Raw genomic sequence first — 13,405 nt, forward strand, 5'->3', positions numbered from 1 at the left:
AAAGACAAAAGAAAAAGAAAATCAATGTGCAGCACACAACTACGGTTGTCCATGCAGTTAAGTCCAGTGATGAAGTGACTGATAAGAAATCCAATGTGACTCAAAATGTGCCAAAATCATCTTTTGACATGTTGACCGAACTTAAAGAGCTGAGAAATGATGTAGCTTCACTAAAAAACACTCAATGCTGAAATAGCTCACATCAGGGAATCGTTGCAGCAACCAGCCTTTGCCTCACCACAATTTCCCATTCCTTCACAGAGAAATTCTGACAGAGAAGTTGTTCAGTTTCAAGTGCCGCCCTATTGGACCTCACCGGGTGCCAACCAAACAAGAGTGAACACTCAGTTTCAACCCCAGTATATGCCTCGACAATATTATGGACCGACTCCTCGTTCACAAGCAAGAAAATGCTTCAATTGTCAGCAGCAAAGAACAGAGGAACGCTGCATGCATTGTTTTCGATGTGGCAGTGGTGAGCACTTCCAAGCCGGATGCAGAATTCGTGGCATTAGGCCTTCAAGAGAGACTCCTTTAAACGGAGACCGGTTACTTCCGCGGGACAGGGAGTAACCAGATCTACTGATCAGTCCCGGAGATGTGCAGCCTGTGGAAAGACCGATAGGCAGATGAAGCAGTGTTCACAATGTAAAAAAATTCTGTATTGTTCTAAGACCTGCCAAACTCACCATTGGGCTGAACATAAGCAAACTTGCATCGACGCAACAAAATCAATGTCAAACTTCTCTAGGACAATGAGTATTCACAACCCTTGCAGCACTCAGGTTAACCAGCATTCCCTGGTGACGTCATTAGTTGGGAGACAATGTCTTGTTGAATGTTACCTGCACGGCCAACGATTTCAAGCACTGTGGGACACTGGCTCTCAGGTATGTGTCATTGATGAAGTTTGGAAACAGGAGTACTTACCAGAAGTACCATTGAGGGATGTGTCTGACATTCTTGAGGCTCCAAATACGTTGAACCTTGTAGCTGCCAACGGCATTAATATACCATATATTGGGTATGTGGAAGTGACATTTAAATTATCCTCACAGGCATCTCACGAAGCTGAACTTGTCATTCCTATGCTCGTAGCAAGGGGTCAAAACCTCTCTCACCCTCTCATAGGTTTCAATGTGATAGAACAAATTGTGAACGCCATTGAACAAGCACAACCAAACACCGTCAATCACAAAATACTGGAGAGAACTGTGAAAACTGCATTTCCCAGCCTAAAGAGGAGCAAAGTCCAGGCATTCATTCAACTTCTGAGTGCAGAGAGCTCATGTGAATACACAGTGAAGACCACAAAAGAGCATGTTAACGTCCCCAAACGTAGTACTGTGCAGGTCTCATGCCGAGTGTATATACAGCCAGTGAAAGAGGACAGCACAATAATTTTTGAACCTGATGTGAATCACCAGTGGGCGGAGGGGCTTGAATTCACAGAAAGTCTAGTGAAGCTAAAAAAGGGGGCTCCAACAAATATCACAATTGAGGTGTACAATGACACTGACCATGATGTTACTCTTATGGGCCAGACTCCGATCGGTACAGTACAGCTTGTCAAGAATGTCCTACCTGCTAGTATGTTTGAGGTGTCAGCAAACCCTACCCCTGTTGAAGTATGTCACATCCAGGCTGCGGATCACTGTCTTGACCTCACCAGCACTGATGAATGGGACCCGCCCGTCGATGTCAGTCACCTGAGTCAATACCAGAAACAGATAGTACAGCAAATGCTAAGAGAAGAATGCCATTCATTTTCTAAGTCAGACAATGACATTGGGTGCATCAGAGATTTGCAATTGAGTATCTCACTTAAGGATGAGGAGCCAGTCAGTCGCAGTTACTTGTCTGTGCCAAAACCCTTGTATCGTGAAATGAAAGAATATTTGCATGACCTCATAGCACAAGGATGGATTGAAAAATCCAACTCATCATATTCATCTCCAATCGTCTGCGTAAGGAAGAAAGATGACAGCCTTCGTTTATGCATTGATTACAGAGACTTACACACTTGCATTAATGCAACACACATTTGTTTCGATTTCTCCTCGAGAGGCTGCGCGAGCGTCAACAGTGCAACGTTAGTTACCGTCAGTTCATACAGTATTATCATTCACTGTCAATCGCCACTTACAGTAATGAATGCAGAATCATTCTTACATTTGGGTGATTCCCTAGTTATTTTTGTTAATTACGTTTTATCAGGCTACTTGTCCGTCGGGCAAGTAAAATTCTCTTTCACTTGCCCCTTCAAAAAATCCACTTGTCCCGGACAAGCGTTAATGTCGAGCCCTGGCCTATAGTAACGTTAGCTAGCTGTCGGCTAGCTTCTCAATAGTCCCTCCCATTCATTCAAGCTGTATAGTATGACAGTCGAAATTCACAAATTCTACATTTCGAAATTCTAGTGAAATTCACCTGGTCGTTATCTAAGGGATTATGTCAGCCAAATACAGGATATTTACCATTCATATGTGCCAAATGTCTGTCAGATTTCGCGCTGCTAACTCTTCTTCTTCTGTTTGTTTTTTCCTAACTCACTGACGGTGCACGAGCTACTAAAGGTATAGGGAAAACATGACATGGATTTCAGGAGAAATAGGTTTTGTTAGTGTATAGTGTAAGGCCAGTCGAATGGATTTGGGAAATGGATCTGCCGGGATTTTATATTTTCGGAGCTGGAAAGAAAGACGCATTTGCAATCACATCGATATTGCCCGCATAATCATACAGTATGATCAAATATTGGGGGGGACAAATTGTCCTTCTTTGAATATTGGGGGGGACGTCCCCCCATAGAATTACGCCTATGAATTTTGCACTGAGAAGTGATTTTTGAATTGTCTGACAATTCTCTCAAGACCCAACTACATCTTCTGGAATGTGTCTTCTTTAAAATAGGAAGGATAATACGTATGAAATGTTTTTAATATATGAAATATGTTTTTAAATATATATTTTTTTCTAATGAAGGGAGAATTTACTCGTTTTTGAATGATATATTCGTGTGACGCTAGCTGTTTGCATTAATGCAATATCAATAGACATCGATTGGGACAGACGTCACCAATATCTCATATTCTTGATGCTGCTCTGTTGCACTGTATTAAAATTTTACGTTTAGGCTGGTCCGTTTCGGCTAATTCACATTGTGAATTTTACTGCAATGTTTAGAGGCGATTGATTGAGAACATACTGAAAACTATTTTGTGCAATGAAATGACTGAGACTCTGCACATTGTAAACATATAGGGCCAGATTTACTAACAGTTTGCGCCAGTGCAAACCCTCTTATGGGGTTAAAAAACTAGTGTCAGGATTTACTAAAGACACGCAGTGAAAAACTAGCACTGAAAGGTGAAAGGTTATTTTTGCAGCTGACCTTATTGCACATTTGTAGGAGTTTCCCTTTCAGACGCGTAGAGTATTTAAAGGTGTCATGAACTGGCTTTTTTATTATTTTATACAATTGTCTGAGGTCAACTTATTACATTTGCATGTTTTTTACATTCAAACACATCATAATGAATAAGTAATAGGCTATTTTCTATTTTTGATGATTCGCCCATACACAGGGATGTAGTGGAGGCTAGAGGCATTTACGCACCTCCCAAAATTCAGAAATAGCGTTTACCCACCTCCAAAGTGCGTTTATCCATCTCTAAATTGAGTTTATCCACCTCTAAATAGCCTACAGTTCCTAAGCCATTTTAAATTAACCTTATGTCGTTTTAGTTTCATATTGTTCATTTTCATTGGTTGTTTGTTGTACAGTTAGACAAAGTCTTTCATATTGCGCTGCAACTGTCAGTGTGAGTAGTGGGAAGTTCGGATCATTTTACTGACTCGGATCTTTGAGTCTCGTTCAGCAAAATGAACTAATCTTTTCTCTTTCCGTCTCTATGGGACTGACAGGAAGAACAAAAGACTCGGAAAAGACTCGCATGCGCGGTCAACACAAAATGAACGAATCACGCTCTGAGACAACTCGGTAGTCCCGAGTCATATAAAAGATTCGTTCAAAATGAACGAATCATTCATGAACGACACGCAACCAAGATTCAAACATGGATATCCGGCAATTTTTTAAGCGCCGTCAAGACAGCAGCCCTCCTCCTAATGCCAGCAAACGGGCTCGGCTACAAGCCCAAAGTGAGTGAGCTCGGAAAACAGTACTAAACTTTGTTTTTGGGGTTAATTTGGTTCACGGTTAGATTCATGCCACTGACTCAACAAGTCACCTCTTCCTTTTCCCATTAGCCAATGTAGGCCTACAAGTAAAATTCAGGATACATTATTATCAGATAAATAACGATGTAATTATATGCATTCTCTTGTATTTAAACCACTGAAAGTTTGTGACAACAAGCTCCCTTTGCTAGTCAGCTAGCTAGTTATTGTTATCGCTACAGCCGTTCGCGGGTACGGTAAACGTTTCTATGGTAATAACAGCGAGTTGGACCAATCAGAGGCGTCGCTGTTAATCTTAGGGCTGTGGGTAGTGTAGTTTTTCTTACAGACCTCTAGCTACAGAAGCAGAAACTTTCCTTTCACAACTCGTGGTCAGTCTACCTCAGATGTTTTAGACATTATGGCTGATAATCTAAATCCTAATGGAGAAAAATCAATGGGAGTTTTACTTCCTGTTTGCGTCTGTAGATTTCTCATAAATTCATCAAAAGTTTACATTCTAAATGCAATCGCAAGCGATCGCTGTCTGCACCCTGTCATCATCAACACAAAGCTCTCGTTCTTCTTCACCAAATTCATTCTTCTGTCGTTAATCTGCACCTGCCTCATTAGCAATTGGCAAAAACTGTAATCGACAACTATTTTGATAATCGATTAGTCGGCTTGAGTAATTTTTTAAGACAAAAGTAAAATTCTTTGATTCCAGCTTGTTTAATGTGAATATGTTCTAGTGTGTTCTCTCATATGTGACAGTAAACTGAGTTGTGGACAAAACGAGACATTTGAGGACGTCATCCTGGGCTTTTGGGAAACACTGATCCACATTTTTCGGACATATTATAGACCAAACAACTAATTGATTACTTGAGAAAATATTCAACAGATTAATCGACTATGAAAATAATCCCAAATCTAATCATTATGTACAAGTGCATTGCATTGGAACACCTGGATATAAGCCTCCCCTCTCTATCTCTCTTAAATATTTTTGTTCTCTCTGAGAACAATGCAATGCTATCACATATAAAAAACATGTTTTACTCACATAAGTGTGTTGCACCATTCCTGTCGGAACCAATATAGAAGAAGGCACAGCATTGTGTTTTAATCTCAATATGTCTGCAAATCCAGTCTCGACTACTGCGGTGAAATGAAGCAAACAAACTAGACTAAAACTAGACTAAAATGCTCAGACATTTAGTCGACAAAAACTTGACTAAACAAAAACAGGACAAGTTGACTATATCCCTTCCAAATGTGCATTCTGAATAACAAATACATTTATTTCCCAACCAATCTGCCGCAGTCCCAGTGCTCGTCTTCTCATTTACAGCGTTTTCCCCTTACTAATCATATTTCATCTGTTCAATTTACATTTTACTGATAAACACCCTTACGAAAATTAACCATGGTTTCATAGTAAAAATCAGACATCCCAACCTGAAAAAAGTCATTTCAGGGAGGTATCTCTAAAAAAAAAAAAAAACATGAAAGGAGGAAAGGTATTGAATTTCTTTACTTGTATAGTAAAATATAATATTTCATTAATATATCATTTCTATAGGCCTATGCAATTATTTTAAAAAAAATTGTGTAAAATTATGTAGATCACTTTTACTATTTACATAAGCTGCTTATACTATTTATGTAAACTGCTTTTATTTATATTTCATTGCAACTTTATACAGGTCTATGGAGTTTGTTGTTTTCATGTAGCCTTGGCAACTAGCCGACCTGAAAAATATGCACATGAAATGAAACTTGTTTAACTCAACCATAACATGTCAGTTACAAACTGTAGAGCGTGCAAGATTGTAATTATGTTTATACTTTATACTTTCGTTTTTTGGGGCACTCTCCCTCTGCCATGGCGCTCCAGTTTCTAAATACACTGAACTGATTAATTCGGTTCGGGAGAAGAGATAAAAGCCCGCCCACACTGACAATTGATTGGTTGACTTACCGAAACAAGCCAATCAGGATGCTCTCCATGCTTTCCGTCACACACGCAAGGTCTCTCGCTCTCTCCCCCTCTTTGCCGTGCGCGCGTGCACAGTTTGTGTCTCGCATGCGCGCTCTTGCTCGCTCGCTCTAGTTTGCGGGATAATTTTACTACTTTGCGGGCATCAGGGAGCCGCTATAAATATGCGAGAGACTCCCGGAACTTCCGGGAGACTTGGGATGTCTGAAAAATGTAGTAACCATGTTGTTGTTGTTTTTTCGGGGATTTGTATTCTGACATAATAATGGCAACACTGGCCCAATCCAGAGCCGTTGCTTTCACGGAAACAAAAGAGACAGGAGGACAAGAACAACAATAAACTCCCGAAGACAACAAAACCGGCCCGCGTTCACGAGCGCCAGTGAGAGATTAAAAGCCGTTCATGATGCTGTAAATCTACTGTGTTTTTCAATCTGTAAGTGCATTCATTGTGTTATTTATCAGGTAAAATTAAGATCCAAATGTTTGGTGAATCATAACTTGACCGAAACTATTACTTCAATTAAAAATAAACCGCTGTAGATTACATGCGTAAAACTCAAGATGGTTATTCACATTGAAATTTGTGAAGGTTATGAATTGTGTAAAGTGATATTTTATGTAATAAACAAATAAAACCTGGTAGACATAAGCGGTAACACAATATGAGTAACTGAAGAATACATTACTTCAGAATTACCATAATAACAAAGACATTTCAGTTCAAGAGTGTTTGTATGTTCTAGCATAAAACTCCCAAAAATAAATCTATGATAATATAATTTAAAACCTATGAGTTTGAAACTTAATTTATGAAATTGGTTTTAAATGACTCTTTATGCAAAACACTTAAAGCTGGATAATTGAGAGTGATTGTGAGTGTGATGATCATCTGCTAAATGAGCAACAGCGACAACAATTCACACCTTCAGTCAGTGAAGCCGCTCCCACAGCCGTTCATGAGAGTTTAAATGCTGGGAATATTCCCATCTTCCCACAGGAGAAGAAGAAGCAAGCAGGAGGAATTACTCCAGGAGAAACTACAGACATACTATTGTAAAGATGGAGTTTGAGGAAGAACCCTGCAGAAGAAAAGATGAAGAGACAGAGGAACAAACAGGTTGGTGTATAACAATAGGCTACATCTAAAGCTAGATCCTAAACTCAGCAAAAAATGAAATGCTTTTTCCCAGTAAATTTATATATGTAAATAAAAATGTTTGACAAACAGAAATGTAATAATGAGTACCTGAACAGAGCGGGGCTCAATATCAAAAGCAGCCGTCAGTAAGTTAAATTCTACAGTGCGTCTCATCTTAATGGACTGAGAAAGATTCGCCAGTTCTTGGTCTGAGATTTTACTTCACTCTTCCACCAAAACACTTGTTATTGAACACATCTGGAGGTTCATAATATGGTTACACATGGTTTGAAATATAGAAAATCTCCCCATGCTTGACTGAATAACTTTTATTAAGTAATACTGAAATATATTTATTAAGAATCAGTGTATTTGTAGTTAATTTATAGAGTGAAGTCTCTTTATTGAATGCTACGGTTAAATAGACCTATTGTAGCTGAAAAATAAAGCACTGTTTTGTCATATTGCTTGTAATTTGCATTTTTGCTTAATTAAAAAACAAAACATAGATACAATTACATTTAATTATTTTAATTACTCGCATCATGAAGTAAGATTTTGGTCATCCATCCTGTTCAGGATAGTGAAAGGTTAGTGAATGTTAACATGATTGATGATAATCTCTGTAAGGATGTTCACACTGGCATGTAATTATTATTGCAATAAGAGGAGGGAATGGTCAAAAGCAGGACAGGAACATGCTGGCCAAGTGAGTTTTTAGTAAAAATAAAATAAAACAATGAATAGTAAGTTCTGTCATATTATTCAATTATTTTGTACTTTTTTTTGCAGTGGTATCGATTCAGAATTGAGGTATTATAGTCTGGTATTGTATCAAAGTCATAATTTTGCTATCGTGACAACTCTAATCCTGAGTTAATTACATTGTATTTGGGCTAAATTCAGATTGAACCATATTTCTTTTTATTTCTCATTTGTTTGTCTTTTATTGAATTATGTTGATTTTAGACCCGGTGGAAGTGAATGAAGACAAACAGCAAAAACCTCATAATTTCACAAATGAAGATGGAGACGCAGTCGCTTCAAAGACTGAAGAGAGAGTCAACGGATCTTTCACATGCTCTCAGTGTGGACAGAGTTTCACAGATAAATCAAAACTTAAGAGACACATGATGATTCACACTGGAGAGAAACCGTTCACATGCTCTCAGTGTGGAAAGAGTTTCACTCAGAAAAACAATCTCAAAGATCATCTGCGCCTTCACTCTGGAGTGAGATCATTCAGCTGTGATCAGTGTGACAAAACATTTGCTGTAGAATCATACTTAAGACAACATCTTGCAATTCATGCTGGTGTGAAGCCTCACGTCTGTTCTTTTTGTGGAAAGAGTTTTTCACGACCGAACTCTTTAAAAGTGCATGAGCGTGTTCATACTGGTGTGAGACCTTATATGTGCTTTGACTGTGAGAAGACCTTCAGTTCATCCAACGACTTAAACAAACACCAGAGAATTCACACTGGAGAGAAACCGTACAAGTGCTCACACTGTGGGAAGAGTTTCTCTCAGTCAGGAAACCTGAAAGATCATGAGAGAGTTCACACTGGAGAGAAGCCACATCAGTGCTCTTCATGTGGGAAGAGTTTCACCTTCTCCTCTTGTCTACGGAGACACAAGAAAAAGCATTGCCCGAAGTTTCCAAAATAAGCAAAGTTCACATTCAGATCCATCACTTTCAAGTAAATAGTTTGATATTCTGATAAATCAAAAGATGGAATTTCTCGCATCATAGCAGGGCCGGCTCTAGCTCTTTGGTTGCCCTAGGCGAGATTGAGTTTTGCGCCCCCCCCCCCCCCCCCCCCCCTTAATTGTTAAGCCCAGTGTATAGTTGTCATTTTCCTTCTGTAAGTATTTTTCTAGATAATCCATGTTTTATATCTTAATGACACACAAGCAGACAACCAAATAAAGGATTTCAAGAAAAAAAAAAAGTATCAACTTCCTTCCTGTCACATGAGACTGCCCACTTCCTACCCCTACTTCCAGGGAGCACAACGAAGGCAAACCCTCCCAAAGAAAGGATATTTTCATGTTCCTAATAAGTGTTTTTGTTGACATATATATATCAACATAATCATGAAGGTCTCTAGAATCATCCGAACAAAACAAATCTTACAACAGATCTATAGTTTTTAGTATACTTTGTCAAACATAATAAATTTGATTATGAATAAAGATTGATCTATTGAAAGCAGTTATTTTGAGTTAGATGCTAAATGTTCTCCTCTTATTCATATTTGACATTGAAGGGGTGCATACAACATATTTAATTTGCCCACCGGCAACTATAGTTGCCACAGATTCAAATACGATTTTCAAGAAAAAATACAAAAACCTGGGGAAAATAAATGCAGAACATGCCATTCAGAAAAAATTGGGCACAAATGGGTTAAGTATTTATAAAAACTATACAAACAAAAATGCTCCTATAGTTACTCCAAGACTTAAAAAGCTAATTATGACTTAAATGATACACTCTAATAAATTGCACATACAAAAATGCTACAAAGAACGTTGGAGGATATTTAACAAATTATGACTCAAACTATGGATGAACAAACAAAAATGCTTTTATAGTCACTCCAACACTTAATCAAGAAAATTAAGACTTGAAGGATCAACTGCAATAAATTGGTCATACACAAATGCTAGAAAGAATGTTCAAGGATATTTACCAAATATTAACTCCATAAACTGTGCAAAAACTCTCTTAAGCACCTGTAAAGACACTTAAGCAAATTATGACCCATAAACTGGATTAACTATACCCTCTACAAACAAAAGTGCCATTATGGATACACTGTACTTACCACTACAAAATTAAAATATACAAGTTCGTGTAGCTCTATCCCTATCTTAAATAATAAAAGATGAACAGTTGTTTCTAGCATTTCTATTCACCTTCAAAATTGACGCAGCATTAAAATTTGGCTCGTCGGGATTTCCTTATTGTCAGTGAAATGCGTAGTAATATGTAGATAACTAGCTAGCTAGTGATAGCTTAGTGACAGTAATGAAACGTCCAATGCTGTCCAATATTAGTTGATAATATCGATAATACGAAGTAAATTTATTTCGTTTGACACCTTTATGGCGGAGATGAGAAGACTTACCTCTATACTGGGCTTTCTTTTGATCGTCTGCCTTTCTCTTTTTCCGTCCCTGTGCACTCGAGGGTTTAGACCGCGTCATTTTTGAAGAACGCGCCAGTGCTGAGCACTTGCCTGACCTAACGCCTGAACGCCTGTGCTCGACAATACTCGATCACCATCAATTCAATCTAATAATCAGGTTAAGTAATTAAACGTGCGGCTGAGGGGGCGCCCAAGGATGATCATGTTTAATAAACAGTATGTTTTATTTCGCTTGTTTTAATTCTATGCTTAATGGGAAGTAAGTTTAAGGGCGCCACTAGAGGGCGCCTGGCTGCGCCCCCAACAAATTTGTCGCCCTAGGCAACCGCCTAGCTCGCCTATAGCAAACGCCGGCCCTGCATCATAGCGACATCATCTGAGAGAGATATTGATCAATATATATATTCTTTGATGAGTTTATATTTGAGAATATTCTATATTAATGGGATACTGGATGTTTCATTTTGAAGAATGCATTGTCATTGAATTGTTGACTGTGTACGCAAGTTGTTTCTTAATGTGGCAGGTCTAGCAACCTCCTTTCCAGCTGCATGTAATTTAGTTATTCCACTCCGTGATTACCCTATCGGTGGGCAAGGGTAGTGTACATAAATGGCTAGCAGGATGCAATGCCGTCACAAGCCGCCGCCCTCCTTCTTCCTCTGTCCCACCTAGTCGCCGTGCAGGTATGTTGGTAACTGTTGAGTGGGTTGTTGATGACACACTAGAGCTAATGTTAGTTTATTCTTCTAGAGCCTTAGAGTAGCACAGCCGTTGGCCGGTATTGGTTGGCGCTGCTCCTCTTATACAGGTATGTGACAGCTGTTTTGGATGCAGGTTTTGTCTTTGTTTGTATTGTAGCAGCATCTTTGTTTGTTTGTAGCCAGAGGGTCGCGTCAGCAATTTGGATACAGCCAGTACAGGTGTTTGCCTTACAGCACGGACTCGTGTTATTTCTGTGCATGCCGCCCGTCAGAGACTGAATGAGCCCGCAGCCTCCCAGTATGTCGTTAGCTGCTTGATTGATCTGGTTATTGGAGATCGTATATTTACGGTACGTTTGTGAAATTGCATCAATTGACCGTTGTTATATTTCAGGGGTATAATCTGATGTAATTTAATCCCAGTTAATATTATAGCGTTGGTCTCGTTGTTTGAAGTCTTATTTCTTTGCAGATACTTTATGCAAAGACCAGTTGTGTCTTATGAGTTATTAGCTTCCTTGCCGTGGCTGCGTGGGACATTCGCCCAGGGACGCAGTTTGCTTTGCCTAATCAGTGCTGAGTTACCAATTTGGTTTGTTACCGGAGCTACGTTGTGTTAAGCTACATGTTGCTTCGTGGAAGTTAATAGTTACTTTCTTAACATTTGTTTTGAGTTAAAGCTACACTATGTAACTTTTCCGTCCACTAGAGGTCACCTGTTCAAAACAAAGGCGTAGTTTGATGACGCCACGTTTGAGCGCAGAATCTTGGGATGTGGTCTTCACCTCACAGTCGGTGGAAAAGAGTCAGGATAGGACTCGGGCAGAAATCATGTTCATAGATGCGATTATTAACATTACTGTAGTATGAAGCAGAGCAGGACCGAGTGTTGTGGAGCTGAACAAGGCCGCAGGAGCGATTGAAGAGCGGGACTGTTATTATGGCATAGTCGCCGGCGGGACTTTTATTATGACACGGTCGCCGGCGCCACTTCCTCTTTTCCAGTCATGAGTATGAGGTAACGCAACTCTGTTTATCATATTAGATATATCTGAGTTTGTTGAAAAGGAAGTTATGACGTTCGCTCGGCGGCTGCTATGACACTTGTTCACACTGCAGTGAGAGAACAGCGTGGAAACGAAGGGTAACGCAGATATGACGCAATCGACAGGCGACTCCCTCAAACGCATAGCTCACACGTCCCGGTTCCTTGGTTAAAATAGCAATTTCTCACGATTTACAAATAGTTGGAAACATTTGGGATATTCTAAGTACTCAACTGAACAAAATATATAACACTGGCCTAGTGGTTTTTGGATATTTTACTGCAAAAATCTTACATAGTTCACCTTTACCAAAACGCTGTTTTTTTAAAAATTAGATTTATTCTCTTGTATCTGTGTAAGCTGGTTTAGCTCCTTTTCTTGGTTGTACTACATTGTTTATTTTTCTTGAACTACCTTCGTGTGAGTTCTTTATTTTGATGTTAACTTCTTTTTGTCAAGTTCTTTTCAGTTTGTGATATCAGTTCTCATCAGATTATTGTGAGTAGAATATTTGTTTTATAGGGCTTGGGCGCTGCGTTGCATTCTGGGACGTGGCGGCCATGTCGATGGCCTCGCGAATGTAAACATACAGCAAATCGAACGAGGAGAAGCAGAGTTGGGAGAAAGAAAAACTATGTTAAAATCCCGAAAAGGATGTGGAATTTACCGGGATACGTTAAATAGGGAAGCCAGGGACCGGTATATGGACAAAATTGGAACTATTAACGGTTTGGATTCATATGAAATTTGCAGTTCACAAATGGATGGGTTCAGGAGCTGCAGATCATGAAGCCTATGTAACGTTAAACTTTTACCTTGAAGCATTCCAACTGCACTGTACCGTTCTGTGTTCTCAGATTGCACTACTTGCAAATAAACACTGAAAAACATCTGATTGTGTGACACTTCTTGCTTTTGCACATTATACTGTTATTGCGTCTTGTTTATAAGACACATGCATTTAATTTAAGTATATTTGTTGTGAAGATTGTGGGTATGGATGCAACAGACACTTATGGCTGTATTTAATTCACATTTATTTCAGCACAACTCTAGGGCTCATGTTTGTCAGAGCACAACATACAGACACAATCTTATCGAGGAATGTCATGTCTTCGTCCTTGCTTGGCAACACCATGTGAATCGGTACTTAATCTGACAAAATAGTGTACACTT

General features: G+C 39.1%; 1 protein-coding gene across 2 annotated transcripts; it reads left to right on the plus strand.

The window, feature by feature from the left end:
- Positions 1-6,234: 6,234 nt before the first annotated feature.
- Positions 6,235-13,112, plus strand: LOC307137524 (uncharacterized protein). 2 transcript variants are annotated; one of them, XM_079835222.1, is made up of 3 exons: positions 6,235-6,620; positions 7,185-7,304; positions 8,295-13,112. In XM_079835222.1, the coding sequence occupies exons 2-3, from the start codon at positions 7,247-7,249 to the stop codon at positions 8,990-8,992; spliced, it is 756 nt and encodes a 251-aa protein (XP_079691348.1). In that variant the 5' UTR covers positions 6,235-6,620; positions 7,185-7,246; the 3' UTR covers positions 8,993-13,112. The 2 variants fall into 2 exon arrangements, with proteins under 2 accessions (XP_079691348.1, XP_079691349.1); XM_079835223.1 differs by having other exon boundaries at positions 6,316-6,566; positions 8,295-13,106.
- Positions 13,113-13,405: the final 293 nt, after the last annotated feature.

This window comes from Gobio gobio (genome assembly GCF_949357685.1).
Source record: "Gobio gobio genome assembly, chromosome: 14".
In the NCBI taxonomy this organism is placed as follows: Eukaryota; Metazoa; Chordata; class Actinopteri; order Cypriniformes; family Gobionidae; genus Gobio; species Gobio gobio.